Below are 19727 nucleotides of genomic sequence, written 5' to 3'. Positions count from 1 at the left end.
TTGAACATGCGAAGCTCACACACATCTCTTCCTCTCTACTTTGGTGGAAACCGAGCTTAATACAAATATGTCTCCTCACGTGTAGTATCTAGCGAGCGCGGTGAGCAGGTGGTGCGCGGACAGCGCGTCGCGGCGTGCCAGCAGCGTCGCTAACCTCTCCGCGCTTTGAACATGCGAAGCTCACACACATTGTATAAACCTACCATGAAACTTGTTTGTGTTATTTGCCGATAGATGTCACTGTACTTTGAGACGCGTTAAGCTGTACCGCGGTGTCCAGATTTTTTTCCCCGGCTTTATATACCGGGAGGATTTTGACACAATTAACCTTTGACAACCTTTGTGAACCATTGACAACCTGTGTCAAGCAATAAATTGTCACCTAAATATTGACGTCTTATTTATACCTAGATAAGAGTCCCTTAAGTGCGCCGAGAGTATCCGTGGTTTATTCACACATCTCTTCCTCTCTCTACTTTGGTGGAAACCGAGCTTAATACAAATATTCTCCTCACGTGTAGTATCTGGCGAGCGCGGTGAGCAGGTGGTTTGAACAACTTTGAACATGCGAAGCTCACACACATCTCTTGTACGAGCTATCGTACAAACATATTCACTTTCCATATAGCTAATAAGTTATTGCTAAGTAAGCGTTTGCGCGGTTGACCCAAATTAGCGTCGAACGCATTGAATACTTTATAGCAATAAACCAGTGTATTTTTAACAGTCACTCAAACTGGTCGTTTTCATTCCACCTCTCTCCCGACCCTTCAGCATCACTCACATCCTCATAGCATAGCATCCTTACCCTAGCATTCTTTAATGTAGGAGTTACGCCCCACATCTCTTCTCCTCTCTGCTTTGGTGGAAACCGAGCTTAATACAAATATTCTCCTCACGTGTAGTATCTGGCGAGCGCGGTGAGCAGGTGGTTTGAACAACTTTGAACATGCGAAGCTCACACACATCTCTTCTCCTCTCCTTTGTGGAAACTAATCTAAATCAAATATGTCTCCTCACGTGTAGTATCTGGCGAGCGCGGTGAGCAGGTGGTACACGGACAGCGCGTCGCGGCGCGCCAGCAGCGTCGCTACCCTTTCCGCGATTGAACATGCGAAGCTCACACACATCTCTTTATCATCTCTTTTCATCTCTGCTTTAGTGGAAACCGAGCTTAATACAAATATTCTCCTCACGTGTAGTATCTGGCGAGCGCAGTCAGCAGGTGGTGCGCGGACAGCGCGTCGCGGCGCGCCAGCAGCATCGCTACCCGCGCTTTGAACATACGAAGCTCACACACATCTCTTCTCCTCTCTGCTTTGGTGGAAACCGAGCTTAATACAAATATTCTCCATCTAAATAGAATATGTCTCCTCACGTGTAGTATCTGGCGAGCGCGGTGAGCAGATGATGCGCGGACAGCGCGTCGCGGCGCGCCAGCAGCGCCCACGTGTGCACCGGCACCGCCAGCGCCGCCAGCGCCCGTAAGTAGGCTGGAAGCAGCGCCGCGCACACCAGCTCGCCTGATAGGCGGACGAACTTGTATAGAGTGGCCGCGCGAGTCGCCGCCCTGTAAGCACAAGCGCAGCGTAAGAATAAAAATAAGAAATGTATTTATAATGTCCATTACATGTTAATTTTTCAATACACTTCTTATAATAACAGTCAATTTCAGTATCAATAAGAAAGAAATACAAATCATGTCCAAATAAATTAATAATACCAATAGAATTAATGTCAATTAAATGTCAAATAAATAGTGGGTAAACAACAGTAAGTCTTCAAGGATTAAGTGATTAACACATATCGTACTATGACTGTAGAACGAGGTAGCTCGCGACGTTATGACGTGAAAGGCCGCTTGCTAGATCGCACAAAACGTGTACATAGGGCGGCAGAACGCCGAGCGTCAAAATATTTTCTTAGCGGCAACTATGCGGCGACGTTCCAACGCTCATTGTAGCGCCACCATAAGTTAATACTAGTTGCATATCAATATACAATAAGACAATGGACATTTCGAACTGTACAATACTGATCAACGCCGCTCCACGCAGCGAAGCAGCGCGTGAACCGTATAATACTGAGCAACACCACGGCGCTCAAATATGACCTCTATGCTGCCACACTTAAAGCACATTCTCACCTGTGCGGCGGCGGGCGGTCGGCGGCGGCGGCCCAGTACTCGTGGCGCAGGCCGAGCGGGTCGCGCGTCGAGGCGCGTGCTATTTTGAACCGTATGATACTAAGCAATGCCGCTCAAACATGACCTCTCTGCCGCAACACTTAAAGTTCATTCTCACCTGTGCGGCGGCGGCCTATCAGCAGCGGCGGCCCAGTACTCGTGGCGCAGGCCGAGCGGGTCGCGCGCGTAGAGGCGCGTGCTATTTTGAACCGTATGATACTGAGTAACACCACGCCTTTCGAATATGACCTGTATGCTGCAACACATAAAGTTCATTCTCACCTGTGCGGCGGCGGTCGGTCGGCGGCGGCGGCCCAGTACTCGTGGCGCAGGCCGAGCGGGTCGCGCGCGTATATTAATACAACACTGAGCAACGCCGCTCGAATATGACCTCTCAGCTGCAACACATAAAGTTCATTCTCACCTGTGCGGCGGCGGTCGGTCGGCGGCGGCGGCCCAGTACTCGTGGCGCAGGCCGAGCGGGTCGCGCGCGTATATTAATACAACACTGAGCAACGCCGCTCGAATATGACCTCTCTGCTGCAACACATAAAGTTCATTCTCACCTGTGCGGCGGCGGCTTATCAACAGCGGCGGCCTAGTACTCGTGGTGCAATCCGAGCGGGTCGCGCACGTAGAGGCGCCTGCTACTTTGAACCGTATGATACCGAGTAACGCCGCGCCGCTCAAATATGACCTCTATGCTGCAACACATAAAGCTCATTCTCACCTGTGCGGCGGCGGGCGGTCGGCGGCGGCGGCCCAGTACTCGTGGCGCAGGCCGAGCGGGTCGCGCGCGTAGAGGCGCGTGCTATTTTGAACCGTATGATATTGAGCAACGCCGCCCCGCTCAAATATGACCTCTATGCTGCCTGCCTAGAGCTCATTCTCACCTGTGCGGCGGCGGCCTATCAGCAGCAGCGGCCCAGTACTCGTGGCGCAGGCCGAGCGGGTCGCGCGCGTATTATTACAACACTGAGCAACGCCGCTCAAATGTGACCTCTATAGTGCAACAATTAAAGTTCATTCTCACCTATGCGGCGGCGGGCGGTCGGCGGCGGCGGCCCAGTACTCGTGTCGCAGGCCGAGCGGGTCGCGCGCGTAGAGCCGCGTGCGCATACTAATACAACACTGAGCAACGCCGCTCTAATATGACCTCTCTGTTGCAACACTTAAAGCCCATTCTCACCTGTGCGGCGGCGGGCGGTCGGCGGCGGCGGCCCAGTACTCGTGGCGCAGGCCGAGCGGGTCGCGCGCGTAGAGCCGCTCCACGCAGCGCAGCAAAGCGTCGAGGCGCGTGCGCGGGCCCGAAGCCCCGGCTGGCGCCATCACACCTTCTGCCGCGTACATGGCTACGGCACGCGCCGCCTCGTCCGCCCTGGACACAAAGAATATTAACGACTAGCTTTCCGCCCGCGGCTTCGCCCGCGTGGAATTTTGTCTGTCACAGAAAAACAACATCGCGCGCGTATTTGCTCACCGTTTAGACCTACCCTGGATTACGACAAACATTTTAAAACCAAAATCAGCTTAATCGGCCCAGCCGTTCTCGACTTTTAATCAGACTAACGAACATCAATTCATTTTTATTTATATAGATAGATAGAAGATAGATAGATAGATGTCGACATCCATCCTCCAAACGAAAGCACCCACCACCACAAATTTAACTCTGGGCTTGTGATTGGACTTTTTTTATGTGACAGGAGGCAAACGAACAAACGGATCACCTGATGGTAGTGATTACCGTCGCCCATAAACACCTGTCTCAGACTCTGTTTTACTACCAAATACACGTTACTACGTTGTCGTTTTCCATATCGAGATCATATTGGCAGTGAGCGTACTGGTTGGACTTCGGTTTGTCTTCGTGGTATTGTTCCGAAGTCCAACCAGTCCGCTCACACTGTGTAGATTTGTTGTCGACACGACAAGAAGAAGATCGGCAGTTACTCGTTTACAGTACGAATATCTTCTGCGTAACACATATTTATGTTTCGCGTAGCTACAAAACATAATCATAAAACCACATTATAAAGAAGAGGACCTATGATTGAGCGCTGGGAATCACCACACGATATCTGATTCTGAATCTGCTTAAATTTTTTTATAAAATTTAGATTCACATTATCATAATTTTTGTCCTGATGACCTGATGATATTCTCTAAATATTGCGTGAAAGTTATCAACTAATAAGTATCACTTACTTGACCCTCATCTCCATGAGCTTGGAGTGCATGAGCACGATGAAGTCCGTGATGAGGATGTGTATGCGGCGCTGGTAGTACTCGTCCTTCCACACCAGGTCCGTCGACAGTATTGCCTCGTCCAGATACTCAAATACCTAAAAATATCATTTATATTAATCCTAGCCCAAATTCTTAAATCATGAATGATGAAAACGAAAAAAAAGATGATTAAATCATAAATGATTTAAAGATAAACATTTCTGACCCCAGTTAAAGCCCGGTCTCTGAGCACGTAGAATTTTGTCCAATAACCCCAAGCTACCCATCCTTATCGCTCGCGCGTAATTATGTTGCTGTTGCGCTCGCACACTCACTGCGGGCGCCCGTCGCACAGTCGCGACAGCAATATAATTACGCGCGAGCGATAAAGATGGGTAGCTTGGGGTCAATGGACAAAATTCTACGTGCTCAGCGACCAGATTATACAGGGTGTTAGGTAAATGGGTATATGAGCCGATACTAGCCCATGTTAACATGGGCATATAAATGGTATGGTGAAGTCAGAAATTTGATATTGTCATTTTATTTATTTTATATTTTCATACAAAATAAATTTTATAAAATGCGATTTGTATGAAAATTAAAATAATTAAAATGAAGATATCAATTTTCTGACTTCACCATACCATTTATATGACCATGTTAACATGGGCTAGTGTCGGCTCATATACCCATATACCTAACACCCTGTATAAATACCAATGCTCATCATACTTTCCCATGAGCAATTTTTCGGCAGAATAAGATCGCGCGAACGTGCCCGCAACGGCTTGCTTTGCAGTGATATTGCGCCGTGCGCACCTCGCTAGAATGCTACTCTCCCTCGCACTCACCCTCCCCACGTTCACCCTGTCCGTACCAGAGCGTCGATGTGACGTCACGGCTGCCACGCTAATTTGATCGTATTGTAACCTGGGTGTATCTCGCCCCGCCAAGCGATCGCTCGTGTAATCCACTCTTATATCGTATCTTCATAGAAACGCCCGAGCGCGGTTTGTGTGTGAGCGCGCCAATACGTATGCGGCGCGCACGCACACACTGACAAAATTTAGCGTTGATTAGAGGTGAGGTGCGCTGAATTTTGTCAGTGTGTGCGTGCGCGCCGCATACAAACCGCGCTCGGTGCGTTTCTATGAAGATGATCTACTCATTTGTATATACTCTGCTAAAGCCTGGTCCGTGAGCATGTAGAATCCCGTCCAATGACCCCAAGCTACCCATCCCTATCGCTCGCGCGTAATTATGTTGCTGTCGCGCTCGCACACTCACTGCGGGCGCCCGTCGCACAGTCGCGACAGCAACATAATTACGCGCGAGCGATAGGGATGGGTAGCGTGGGGTCATTGGACGGGATTCTACGTGCTCACGGACCAGGCTTTAATACATACCTTCCCGTCGATGGCGGCGTCCACCAGCACCTCGTCCTGGTCCAGCAGGTCGAGCTTGAGCTGCGCGCGCGCCAGCGACTGCGGCCCGCGCTTCAGCGCCGCTAGTGCCAGCCCTAGCGATAGCTGGCATAGTGCGCGGCAGCCCGCACCTATACACACACAATAACGACTTATACGAGTAGGTAGACGCAGATATAAAGTTTCAGACATGTCTGTAGGAGACAAATACATAGAGCGACTTCATGGGAAAGAAGAGGAACCGCATCGCGCAGCAGTTTACGTATGCGCTAAACTGATCAAGTTAAATCTGCTGTGTAAAATCGCGTATCTGACTGCGATAGGCAGTCTGGCAACGTAACCATGACCGCATTATAAATCTTTGGACAAATCTTTGGACAATTTCACACAGCGCCAGCTAGCCCCAAAGTAAGCAACTTAATGCTTGTGTTATGGGTGCTAGCTTAACGGATATACTACTTATATACTTTTTTTTTAAATACATAAATATTATACATAGTCACACCCAGACCCGTCACAGAAATTAAAATTCATCATTTCAATTTCTGCCCGGCCGGGAATCGAACCCGGGACCTCTCGGCATAGTAGTCCGTTCTGAACCACTACACCAAACGGCCGACTATTGACTGCTATGTCAGAGAAGAAGGTAATAAAATTATAAAAAAACGTAGCATGACATTAATAAAAAATAGGGTGTGTAATTTTAATGAAGATCTAGGAATAAGTAAAGAAATCAACGTTTATGAGCCACCACATAAGATGGACCATCATCCTTGTACTTTCACAATTTCAGCAATTTTTAGACAGACTCCTCGACATTTGGCGCCCGAATGCACAGGTTATTACTACAAGATCCTAAGGTAAATTTGAAATCAGACATTACAATATATTTTACACAAGATCCTAAGGTACATTTGAAATAAGACGCACAGCAGACCGAAAGTGACGTATACAGCAAGCACTTACCAGCTGCAGTGGTGCCGGGGTTCTCCGGCTGCGCGCCCTGCGAAGGCGGCGACAGCTGCTCCAGCAGGATCGGGATCAGCTCCGGGTCTTCGATGAGCGGCAGCTTCTTTGCCAGCTCCTCGCCATCTTCACGTCTAGGAAAACATTCGTATGTCTAATGCCCGTTTTCACCATCAATCCCTAATTTTTAAGTGGTCCCTTTGAAAACAAAATGCCTGTTATTTGTTACCACAGGTGTCACTTATAAATTAGGGATTGATAGTGAAAGTAATGTGAGGATAGTTCACATCAGGCGTCAGCAACGCGGCGGCAGCGGATGCCTTCTCGCGGGACCATCGTAATTTTAAAGTAGCCTAAATGTGACACACTCTTTCTAAACATTGTGCTTCTATAGCCCAATGGATATAGAAGCACAATGTCCCAATCAGAAGGCAGAAAACTTGCCACGCCAAACTAAACTATGCCTAACATCAACACAAAACAATTATTGGATATTGTAAGTTAAATGAGACTCATACCTGTGTAATACTGATAAATCTAATGCGTAAAGCAGTGCCATCTGTAGTGTAAGAGACACCTCATCTAATGCGCCTGTAGGTCCTAGCGACGGCGATGTGGTTTGCTGCAAAAAAAGTAACCAAATAAAAAAAGCTTTGTTTTTAAATTACAGTATGTAAGAAGAAGAGAAGAAGCCTTTTTATGAATAAGAAATGGTGCAATTAATAAGCAAGTAATTTGTAAAAGAAAATCCCATCAAAAACAATACTTGTCAAAAAAACCAAGTCTCGCAACTCAGTTGTTCTACGGTAAAAAGTTGTGAGATCCATGTAATACCAAGTCCAGGCCAGGAAATCTTTAACGTTTTACATAAATTATTGACTTGGCCATCGCACTAAATAATTTAATTTACACGTGTTTTCATGCGATGGCCAAGTCAATATATTTATGTAAAACGTTAAAGATTTCCTGGCCTGGACTTGGTATTACATNTCACAAATTTTCATCGTCCACGTATTTTGCTAAAATAATTTGTTTCAAAGATTGATTTCAAACTTGTATAAACGTGAAAATAAAGTTGGTTTCATGGGCTTGTTAAATAATGTGTATGATATTATGAACACGTAAGTGATTATGGTGTAATTGTGTATGAAAGTGTTTGTTTACATCTCTGCTGGATTCTAAAAAATCAAGGTATACATGTCTCCTAATTTCTGCTTTTTGAACTGAATATCGGACGAGTATGCGGTGGTCGAGTAGTCCGAGTACAAGTAGTCGGAGGTCGAGTTGTCGGAGGTCGACTAGTCGGAGGTCGAGTAGTCGGAGGTCAATTAGTCGGAGGTCGAGTAGTCTGTGGTCGAGTAGTCCGAGTACAAGTAGTCGGAGGTCGACTAGTCGGAGGTCGAGTTGTCGAAGGTCGAGTAGTCCGAAGTCGAGTGGTCCGAGTTCAAGTAGTCGGAGGTCGAGTTGTCGGAGGTCGAGTAGTCGGAGGTCGAGTAGTCCGAGGTCGAGTAGTCGGAGGATGCATAAGGGGTACCTTTTTTATTATTTACTATATTTTGACGTTCATAAGTGCCACTTGTGGTCTAAAGTGAATAAATATTTTTGATTTTCATTTTGATTTTGATGAGTAGTCCGAGGTCGAGTAGTAGGAGAAGGTAATCGAGTTGTGACACTGTTGATGGTTCCAACGCCTTCTCCAGCCAGCCCCTCACCTGGTGGCGTCGATGGTGGCTACAAGCCGCGCGTGGTGTCTGGGCGGCGGCAGCGCGCGGTTGCGCTGCAGCAGCGACAGCTCAGCGTCCAGCGAACACTGCTGCAGCGCGTCAAGCGCCGCCTCCAGCTGCCCGCCCGCGACCAGCCCGCCCACGTATCGAGACACGTAGCTCACGATCTCCTCGCGAGCGCTTATTGACCTGCGGACAATGTGATAGAGCCTAATATTAACTACTCCCAAGATGATAAAGGCCAATGCAGACTTGCCGAGACGCAGCGAAGCGTGGTTCTGTCGCAAATCATGAAACTCAGAGCGTCGCAAAGAGCCGTCGAAAGCCTCCGCAAGCGCATTTCAAGCGGCACGCGGCGCTGCCAGAAGTAGTCTATACGCTCTTGCACCTCGCCTGATCCAGGTCATGAGATTCCGAGCGTTGCTAAGAGCCGTCAAGAGCCTCCGCAAGCGAATGTCACCGGGTGAAGATGTCAAGCGCCGCGTAGCGCCGCCAGAAGTCGCCTCGCTAGGTCTGCACTGGCCAAAGAATATAAATGCTGCTTTTTGAAAAAACGAGACCTATGCCCGTTTTCACCATCAATCCGTAACTTTTAAGTAACCTCTAGGGTAACACATAATATGAATTTTATTGTCATAGGGGTCACTTAAAAATTAGGGATTGATAGTGAAAACGGGCACTAGTCTCCGGAGAGCCACTCACCAGCACACGCCGTCGCGCGCCATGAACAGCTCCTTGAGCGCCTGCACGAGCGCGCGCTTGCCGTCGTAGTACAGCAGCACGGCCACCAGCCCGCGCGGCGCCTGCCTCGCGCCGTGTGCGGAGCCCTAGCGTCACTCACCAGCACACGCCGTCCCGCGCCATGAACAGCTCCTTGAGCGCCTGCACGAGCGCGCGCTTGCCGTCGTAGTACAGCAGCACGGCCACCAGCCCGCGCGGCAGCCCCGGGTGGCGCGGCGCCTGCCTCTGTGCAGTGTGAAGCAGCTCCAGCGCTAGGTACTCGTTGACGTTGTACATATCTGCGGACAATACACAAGGAATTATTTTTTAAACTTTCGCGTTCCATTTCAACTAAAATGGTAAGACACGGGTCTCATACATAACTTAATAAAACTTAGTTACATTATGTACTCACGGCTTGACTCATTAATAAACGTCGCGTTAAGACCCGTGTCTTACTATTTTAATACACAAGGAAGTTGGAGTAATAAGAGTAATAAAGTCCAGTCGCAGAGAATTTCGTCCAATGACCCCAAGCTACCCATCCTTATCGCTCGCGCGTGATTATGTTGCTGTCGCGCTCGCACACACACTGCTGCCGCCCGTCGCACAGTCGCGACAGCAATATAAGTACGCGCGAGCGATAAGGAAAGAAGATATGGTAGCTAGGGGTCATTGGACGAAATTCTATCTGCACGGCGACCGGACTTTAAAGGCACACTAGACGACACGCGACTTAGATTCGACAACACCTTTTTTTCAAAGCTTCGCACACTTGGCATCAGTCTTAGCACAGCTCAGGATATACACAAGGAACTGGAATAGTAACTAAATAGGAGTGATAAAGATAGTTTTGTAAGCTATTGTGTTGTTAATAAATCAACCAAACCATTATCAACTTCTTTTTGTAAACTACAATGTCTCCAATATTACAAGTTCAGCTTTTAGTCAAAGCAGTAGTTTTACTTCAACAACAACCCACATCTACACTAATATTATAAAGAGGAAAACTTTGTTTGTTTGTTTGGTTGTAATGAATAGGCTCAAAAACTACTGGACCGTTTTTAAAAATTCTTTCACCATTCGAAAGCTACATTACTCACGAGTAACATAGGCTACATTTTATTTTGGAAAAAAATATGAAGTCCACGCGGGCGAAGCCGAGGGCGGAAAGCTAGTACCTGATATAATGATAGCCTCGTCCACCAACTCCTTGGAGAGCAGAGTCCTGCCTATGCTGGGCAGGTTCACTCCTTCTGTGATGCCCCTTTTGATCTCTTCTCTGCTGGACTGGCTCTTGGCCTACAACATAAGTAGGATTGAAATCACATTTGCTGGAACTGGTTTAGGTCTTTTACATCATATAGAAAAATAAAAATTGTACCTTAATTTTCGTGTGATAAAAGATTTCATAATGTTAAATGCTGAATAAATTTATTTATTTATTTATTTAGGAAAACCAGGGTTTTACAGTGTGCAATAATGACATAAGATAGGCAACAAGTAATAAAGTACTTCTATTCTATTCTATTCTATGTGCATAAAAATACAGAGTCAAAAGCTAGCCTTTATGGTTTTTTCAATCAAAATCAAACCCTAATGCTGAGTTACACCACCTAACTTTAACCGTAACAATGATGATAACCAGTGTTTTTGTATGCAGTTTGACAGATTTTTGACAATTGTTAAAATTAAAGTAAGATGGTGCAACTCCGCCTAAGACAGCATTATGTGAAAGCAAGGCATAGATTTTACTGGTTCAATTTTTCAATCAATAATTTTAGTTTAATGATGGGTAGTAGTTTTATAGCTATGGCTTATGGCTAGAAACAGAGAAGCATTGAGATCATTGGAGGAGGCCTATGTCCAAGGACAAACTGGAGATGAGTGCAGCTAAATTGTAAAATGAAAATGTTAATGTTGTAAAATATCTTTTAATCCAGTAATAAAGGCTTATATTATTATTATTAGTAGTTTTATATGACTTACCGGATTTTTGAGAAGTGACAAAAAGGTCTGCTTGTGGCGTCTCAACACGGACTCAAACGTGTGCACCGCGTAAGGCGCGCCACCACTCTCGTGGGCCAAGTAGCCTTCCACTACCGCCACCAGCTCCTTGTAAGGCGTCCATAGGTCGTCCGTGGTTGTTCCTGATTGGTAAAACGGTAATAGAACATAGTATTAACTAACCAAACAGCAAAATGTCTTTATTAGTACACATATATTGTTATTGTTTTATAGCACTAAGGAAGAGTAAAAGACCACTTGGATTGTATACGATCAAACATAATAAATCTGCATCTTGGTAGTAAGTAAATAACTAAATCATAACCTAAATGCAATCATAACATTGATCAATTTCTTGAGTCATTAGATGTTCACTTGCAAGCTGATGAAAGAGTGAAAATTAAAAGTAGATTATGAAAGTCATATCATGGTTTTATACAACGTTTATACCCGTATTTTACAGTTTAACTGAAGAAACCAAATGCCGCCAAGTAAGGTTAGCCAAATAGAGGTTACAATGATTACCTTCGTTAATATCCATCATGCAATATGGAGTACACCTCAATATTTCAGTTTATTGCACAGCACATAGGTGTTTAATGAATTATTTATTTATTGAAAACGGTGGCTTGCTTGAAATTGTTGTTTCAATTTTCTGACAGTTGCTTGAATGAAAACCACAAACAAGATAGACATTAATCAAAATAGAGATGCTCCTTGAACCGGTGTTTACAGATTTTGATAATTGAGCTCTTGAGAGATCGAGCAGATATCTTGGAGAGAGCTAATACCGACTTGCATTATAAATTTGGCCATGACCATATAAATTAAAATAATTAAACAATCCTTGCTTGATACATGTTGTGATGTTACTGCTCTTCAAGCAATGATTAAAAGTGTTATTTTAAAAAAGAACTTCCTAAAGTTTATGAAAAATTAATTAAAAAGCTTATAATCTGATAAATTTAAGACTTGTACTTGCCTATTTGTAGAAATTGCGATAAGATAATGTACTTAATCTAGGTGCAAGATAATAAATTTAAATAATGTAGGTATACATTACTTACACGTTTAAGTACTTACTATAAAATATAACCCTCCTTCTGGCGTAAATCGTAATCGTCGGGTAAAAACCGGGTACAAGTTTTGTGTGCTATGAGTGTTTAAGTATGACACAATATCAGGTCATCCGCGGAATGTTTTTTGTTTATGGATACGGAATTCCCCTAACAACTACGGTGGGGCATTGGAGACAACGGGAATAAACCGGAATGGGTCTGACTGGGAATATTTTTTTAAAGAATCAATAAAATGAACATGCATGGTTAAGTCACATGTATTTCATCATCTACAACATTTATTGAAGATTATTGGAATCTCGATATTTAACAGACAATCAGAATTTACTAATAGTAAAAGTTGTTAATAAAAATAACTCTCGTCATCTATTTAAATGCAAAATACAATACATTTTATCCAATAAATAACCTAATTAATTAGGCTTTAAATAGTTTGCTCTATGGTAGACAAAAAATCTGTACATTTGTTCCTGTAAAATGTGTTATTATAAAATACAATATTGTTGAAAAACTCTCCTACATTAGTAGTTTGAACAGGCAAAGAATTCAATACATCCCTTTTGTCTTCATTCTGCAACTTCTCACATTCGCTTTGTATTTGATCCAAGTATTCGAATGCTGCCTTGTTCTGAAGATTACACAAAATGATGCTGTTGCTAGATGTAAATCCAGTTCTTTCGAAACATTTTTTCGAAATAATATACACAAAACTCACATTGAAATGTGTTAGAAGATTGAAGTTTTGTATGAGAAGTGTTTGCCCAACAGTCAGTAACTTCATCATGTTGTAAATAGTTAGGAAACATTTCTTTTCGAAAACACCATAACTTTCGGATAAGTCAAACTCTGGCAAACACAACACTTGGTGTATTTTAATGTTTAAACTTTTTAAGTTTTGTTCAGTGCTCTTTACACCTTTAGTAAATATAATTTCTTTAAATTCACCTTCCGCTAAAATCTGCTGGTACAGTCTGAATATTGGCACAAATATAAACTTTGAGCTGTTTATTTTCTGCAATGGTAAGCCATACGTAAAAGTCAATTTTAGATTAATATCTTTATCGTAAAATGTCAGCCATTTCACTGGTTCATTTATCAATATTAGAGGATTAGTTAAAATTTCAGCCTGTAAAAAGGCATTTAAATTTTTGGATTTTTCTTTCAAGGACAATTTAGTATACAATTGCCTTTCAGTGTACGATCCACGATGATATCTAGGATTCATGTTAACCTTGTTTTCTTCATGTAAAATACCTTTCAGTATTTCTGATTCATATTCCAAAGGCTTCAAACCATACTGCCAAATAAATTCTGTGGCGACAATTGTTCTTATTTGTTTCATATCTCTGTGCAAAGCAATATTCTTCTGCATAAGATAGGCCTGTAAGTTGTCATTTATGACCTGACACTGAATTGAACAGAAATAGCAGGCACACTCTTCAATTTGCTTCAAAAAACTTTCAGGTATTGCATCAAGTGGAAACAACGAGTGACTGCCGTAAATCTCTGTACCATACGCTGATTTAAGCATTGGTACGTACATCTCTAAGCTAGCAAAGCCTTTGTAATTCAAACAAACAGCATAAACTTCAGAATTCCCCTGGCGCGAGGTAACGGGCTTGTAGATGTTCACTTCACCAAACAAGTGGTTAATCAAGTAGAGCAGGCTCACAGTTGAATGCTCAAACATTGTGAACAGTTTAAATATAAATGTACCACCTGAAAAAAAAAACAAATTAAATATTAACACAGTTGCAAGAAGTAAATATAATAAAAATAATAGTATGGGTATCTTAGAAAGTAGACCAGATAGATAAGCCCTCAATAAATATTTTTTTAAGAAGAGTTTACCTGGACTCAAGGCTTGAAGAGCAGTTATTATCTCACAATAATGGAGGGGGGATGTGACCTCTTCTTGGGCATCAGGCCTCTGCATGCAATCAATGGATCCATCTGCTGTGACTAACAGAACCTAGAAATAAATTAATAATGGTTTTGTCTGGTTGGGTAAAGCATTACACAAATAAAATTAGAATTATTACTGATCCACTTGAGTCAATAAGAGTGTGAAGTATTAAAATAAAAAGTAAACTTTGAGTTTACCTTTCCCAATGATTTGGCCTTCTTCACAATGGCTTGAGAATTTTCCCAGTCCATTAAATTCCCTGTATTATCTACACCAAAGTCCCAGTTGTTTAGAGTGTGAAACATGAATCTGTCGTCACTAATCATGTTTGATGGTGAGTTGCCCTCATAGTACGGGTTCAGTGTATTTGCCACCCACTTCCACTGGAAAGCAAAAGTAACACAAATATATTACCAATATAAGGAAGAATAGATATTAGACAGTACTTATGTCACATACAAAATCAGCTTACATCAATATTGGGATAATTTAACTTCATGTAATGATTTAAGGAAGTTATAAATGCACCAGGAGCCTCACAAAGGTGTAAAGAAACCATTTTTCCCTCAGACATAGCCTGTCTGGGAACTACACTGTAGGTTGATGCACATTCATAGAACTTAGTCCATGCTTGTGTGAGAAATTCAGGGTTGATAAGACATCTGATTTTCCACCCCACTTCCCCTGCTGGGTTTCGGCGCCGCGTGTGGCTGCTCCATTCTTCAATGTTGAAATCATTCAGTTGACTCTTATGGAAATTCAATCGGTTTTTGAGTATATCAAGCTCTTGCACTTTCCACGGAGGAGCCGAGAACCAAAGCTCTTTGTCTGGTAACTTCCAACTGCTATTGAACCGAAACTGAAATTTCTTATTGAACAAGTCATTTAATTCGACTTCAAACTCGCCATTTCTGAAGAATCTTTGCCGAGGATAAAACGAAAAGCTATCGGTGTTGCTAAACATTGTCTAATCTACTGTTTACAAAAATTGAGCGACCACAAGCTGAGAGATAAATGTATCTAAAATAAAGATATTATCAATATAAACAGCAGAAAATAGACAACTTTTTCCTTGAAAATCACATTCTTATGATAATTACAAGTGCGTAGTACGAATTAAAATAAAAACACCGAATAAATAAACACACATTTGGGGATAACCTGATGTCAATCGAATGACATTAATGACAGTATTGACAGTCAGTAATGATGGAAATATTACCAACACTAAAAAAAACACAAACTTCACAGCTCAACATATTTCCAAAACCGGTAATAGGGTAAACCACCCAATTATTGGCACTTTAAGCAGCTACTTCACAAAACCGGTAAAATTTACATGTAAAAATATGTTTTATCAAAGAAAAAAACANCCTAGAGTGTAATTTAAAAACCGGAGGCGCGGAGGGAGGGCAGCCCTCGCCCGCTGTAACGAGGCTCAGGCGCCCGGGCGAGCTGGAGTGCAAGTGCAACTCAAGTGCAGAGCAAGCGTGGGTGCCTGAGCCTCGTTACGCAAGGGCGGAAGGGCTGCACATCCCGCAGCGCCGGAGACGAGGAGATACCAATGCATGCTGCATGCTTGCTTTCATGCTGCATGCTCTGCATGCTTATCTACTCTATTAAAGCACAAATTAAAGCCTGGTCCGTGAGCACGTAGCATTTTGTCCAATGACCCCAAGCTACCCATCCTTATCGCTGCTTAATTATATTGCTCACGGACCAGGCTTTAGATTATATATGATTTTTTTTAAAGATACGAGTACCTATGTCTGTTATAAAGTAAATTATTCTGAACAACAACATTATGAGTTGAAGTATGTTCTTAGTAACAACATTATTAATTATAACAATATGATCAATGAATGTTATGAAAAAAAAAGATCTGAAAATTAAAATTATGTATTTTAAATGGTTCTTGGTAGTAACAGTATTGATAAAAAAATTATGATCACTAACTGTTATGAGCTCCGATGGTAGTAATAAAAATGTATGAATAAAAAAAGTATGAAAAATAAAATTATGAAGAGAGATTATTATGAACACAAATCGGTAGTAAGACAAAGAATAGGATTTAGAATTTTATGTGAGCCAATATAGAACCGCCTTAGCTACTTATTTTGGGTTGGAGTAATATATGAGATGTTGTCTAATATTAATTTAAGTATTTGTAATATTTTATTTATATTATTTTATTTATATTTCTTATTTATTTATACTATTTTATTTACTTTTATTGGTTACTCTGCAATGCCAAACAACATAACATTTAAAAATATCAAATCATTTTAGACAAATATATTTTCAACTTAGACTCGTCATATCTCAGAATTCCCATATCTCACAACATAGCGATTTAAGTGAATATACCTACAAGTATAAAGCTTTGAAATAAAATACGTTTCATCTTTGTCCGCTGTGGGGCATTTTCTCATATTAAAGTTCCCAATGTCCTTTAAGACTAAAAATGATAAGTGAGTTCTTATCCAATAACAAATAGAAGGTACCTGATTCTTACATTAGTATTTTATTTTTAACGTACAGGGGATTTAGTTTATTAATCCTCATTATAAACTCCATTGGCATTAACGGGGATTAATGAACAAAAAGTTCACTAATCCCGTTGACGGGGATTGTCAACGGGGATTAGTGGAATAAGACTTTGAGGCTTTGAAAGTGGCTAAAAAGATAATATTTTTTATTGGCACCTTTTTAACCAATGTTTGATACCCGTGCCAATAAATGGATTTTATATAATTGGCAGTGGGCCAACATTTGGATTGGTGTATCCAAAACGTTAGAAAATATTTTAAATGCAATTTAAACTCAATTTTGAGACATACAAGGTATAATTTTTAATAAACTCAAATTATTTTAAATACCCTTTTATTGGCATGTGTGCCAATAAAATGGATAAACAGATTTTATGCATACCAAATGTTGGCATACTACAAATAATTAAAAGTTGGCGGTTAAATTATAAAATAATGTTTTAAAAAGGCAGTTAATATATTCAATAATAAGACAAAATGATTATGTTTAAGAACAACATAATAGATTTGCATTTTTTTAAAAGATTATGATAGCTCTTTCCTTAGTAAAAAACGAATATTTCGATTGTTTTTTTCGCACAAGTCCCGGTTTGTCAAACAAATCGTTGAAGCGCCGCGATGTTTGAAAAAATAAAAAACGTGTGTAGCCAGTTGAGTAATAAATGATATTACTCTTCAATTTCTACTAAAAAATATAAGGTTTGGCTACAAAGAATCTTAATTTTCTTAAAAAACTGGAGCATGCCAATAAATTGGTAGAGTGCCAATGATTGGGTGGTTTACCCTACTACATCACTTGAATTTTTTTTTGCTTTGTCTATGACTAGATATGACAATGTCATTAATGTCAAGTTATAGCATACTCTCTAATCTGTGAGTTATAGTACATTAATTGTCAAAAAGGGAATGATCGCTTGTTGGAAATATTGATGATTTATTTTAATTTATTTTGGGTTTATATGAATTACCCTACTTTTTCACAGTTTTATGAAAAGTAATTTAAGTTGTACCCTACAAATTTGTATGAACCTATCGACTTATGTGACGAAAACGACGTGTGTACGTTTACTGAACTGACTCGCTTGACTGGACGAGACAACCAACGTATTACAAACTACAAAGGTATTACTGCTTACGTGCTGCTTACTGAAAAGATGTATAATAATTACTCGAATCGTTCTGAAGACCGCAAGGAAGAAAAACCGCCTTATTCTAGAATTTTTGTAGTATGCGGTAAGCAAACTCGAGAGGAAGACCTGCAACAATCTTTCGAGCAATTTGGTACCATAGAAGACTTACATATTCCGAGGGACCGTAACTCTGGGGAGCCTAAAGGTGTAGCTTACATCAAGTTTACGAAAACGTCATCTGCAGCAGCTGCTATTCAGGAGCTACACTTGAAACCACTGCGGGCCAATCAGAAACCTGTCAAAGTTATGATCGCTCTTAACAGAAGCGACCCAGGCACTAACAATGAGGAGAGATACAAAAGATTGTTTATCAAAGTCCATAAAGATATATCAGAAAGTGAAATAATAGATCACTTCTCAAAATTTGGCCGTGTCAATTCAGTCCATTTGCAAAAAGATAAAGCTACTGGTGTTTGTAAAGGCTTTGCTTACGTCCATTACTCCAATTTTTATGATGCGGCAAAGGCTTATGAAGAGTGTGATTCTAAATACAAACCTGTCTTTGCCACACCAAAAGATGAGTTGAAACGTATGAGACCCAGTCTTGATATGAGTTCTATGCCACATAATGAGAGTTCTTTAGGTAGTAACTATAGTATGAATGATAGTTTTAATGATAATTTGCTAAAAGATAGCCTTAACCTTACAACAAACTCACTACTTTGTAATTATAATACTATAATAGCTACCTGTAGCCCTCAAGTGTCTCAAAAAAGCATTGAGAGGCTCTTCAACATCGTGCCAGGAATGCAGCAGTGCCAGTACACTGCAGACACTTACAACGGGATCTGTAAAGCTGTTGTCACGTATGACAGCGAGAAGGCAGCGGCATATGCATTAGAAAGAATCAACAATTATGAATTTCCATCTGGCGAGATTGTTACAATTAAGCCAGACGATAACCCCCTCAATAAAGTAGCTAGTAACCTGGCAAACATAGTAAACAGTTTTAAAAATTCATTAGATGCTGGTAATCCTAACTTGCTTCAGTTAGCTGATGCTATAGCTCAGACTTCATCTTTGATAAAAGCAGCTACCACTGGTAAAATTGACCAAAAAGTGCACACCTCAGAGTCTGAGACTTATGGCAACGTGTGTCTGCCGCCTCCACAGCCTACGGTCGGCACAATGCACCGGGTAGCTCAGAGATGCTTTATTGTTTGTAAGCCATATCCACCTTCGTTATCCGTTTTACGGGATATATTCTGCCGTTTTGGAGATCTCATTGATGTGTGCACTTTTCCTAACAAAACATTTGGATTTGTGAAATATGCTAGTATTAGAGCAGCCCAGGAGGCTATGAGAACTCTCAATGGAAAAGTGTTACATGGCGTTCATTACAAAGTATTGGAGGCTGATGAGAGGCCATCCAAGGATGAGGACGCTAAACTAGATGACCCTGAATACCTAGAACCTAGCCAGGGAAGTAAAAGGATTAAACTTCATCAAAGCGACTGAGACCGAGGTTGGAGATAAGACTATTTGACTTTAATGAAATGCACCAATCGACTTTCACTATTATTATACGTAATTCATATTTAATTTCATTAGTTTAATTTTTTTTATATACCTCTAATGAATTTTTTAAATAAATATTTTGATTAAATGTTTCATTTTCTTAAAAACTACTAACATCTGACCTATCCTACTAGTTGACTAAACTACTATGCAAGGACATTCAATAAAAGAAGTGAGTGGTTAGCATACTTTATTCACTACTAGAGTACATAATTATACTTAAGGTA

The 19727-nt window shown here is 41.6% G+C and overlaps 3 protein-coding genes across 3 annotated transcripts in view; 1 reads left to right on the top strand and 2 right to left on the bottom strand.

Annotated features, from left to right (window-relative positions):
• Nup205 (nuclear pore complex protein Nup205) overlaps positions 1–11955 on the bottom strand; it is a 38737-nt gene extending 26782 nt beyond the window's left edge. The window contains exons 1-12 of the mRNA XM_028305616.1: positions 11784–11955; positions 11241–11401; positions 10433–10553; positions 9373–9550; positions 8520–8720; positions 8005–8341; positions 7326–7429; positions 6808–6941; positions 5824–5972; positions 4394–4530; positions 3375–3563; positions 1379–1570 (exon numbers count right to left, since the gene is read on the bottom strand). Coding sequence (XP_028161417.1) covers positions 1379–1570; positions 3375–3563; positions 4394–4530; positions 5824–5972; positions 6808–6941; positions 7326–7429; positions 8005–8341; positions 8520–8720; positions 9373–9550; positions 10433–10553; positions 11241–11401; positions 11784–11802 — 1922 coding nt within the window. The 5' untranslated portion in view covers positions 11803–11955. The remainder of the gene's footprint in view (positions 1–1378; positions 1571–3374; positions 3564–4393; positions 4531–5823; positions 5973–6807; positions 6942–7325; positions 7430–8004; positions 8342–8519; positions 8721–9372; positions 9551–10432; positions 10554–11240; positions 11402–11783) is intronic.
• Positions 11956–12576: 621 nt separating this feature from the next.
• Positions 12577–15411, bottom strand: aft (cap methyltransferase 2). Its single transcript, XM_028305621.1, has 4 exons — positions 14716–15411; positions 14441–14626; positions 14189–14309; positions 12577–14056 (listed from the first exon to the last, which is right to left on the bottom strand). The coding sequence occupies exons 1-4, from the start codon at positions 15205–15207 to the stop codon at positions 12762–12764; spliced, it is 2094 nt and encodes a 697-aa protein (XP_028161422.1). The 5' UTR covers positions 15208–15411; the 3' UTR covers positions 12577–12761.
• A 2281-nt stretch (positions 15412–17692) lies between these two features.
• Positions 17693–19556, top strand: LOC114353579 (RNA-binding protein 45). The gene has a single exon (XM_028305637.1). It carries the CDS (start codon positions 17947–17949, stop codon positions 19438–19440), a length of 1494 nt encoding a protein of 497 aa, XP_028161438.1. The 5' UTR covers positions 17693–17946; the 3' UTR covers positions 19441–19556.
• The last annotated feature ends 171 nt before the right edge of the window (positions 19557–19727 follow it).

This window comes from Ostrinia furnacalis, unplaced genomic scaffold (genome assembly GCF_004193835.3).
Source record: "Ostrinia furnacalis isolate ACB-3 unplaced genomic scaffold, ASM419383v2 OfSCF1743, whole genome shotgun sequence".
Classification (NCBI taxonomy): domain Eukaryota; kingdom Metazoa; phylum Arthropoda; class Insecta; order Lepidoptera; family Crambidae; genus Ostrinia; species Ostrinia furnacalis.
Note: the sequence above shows the minus strand (reverse complement) of the source record. Positions and strands in the feature narration are given on the sequence as shown.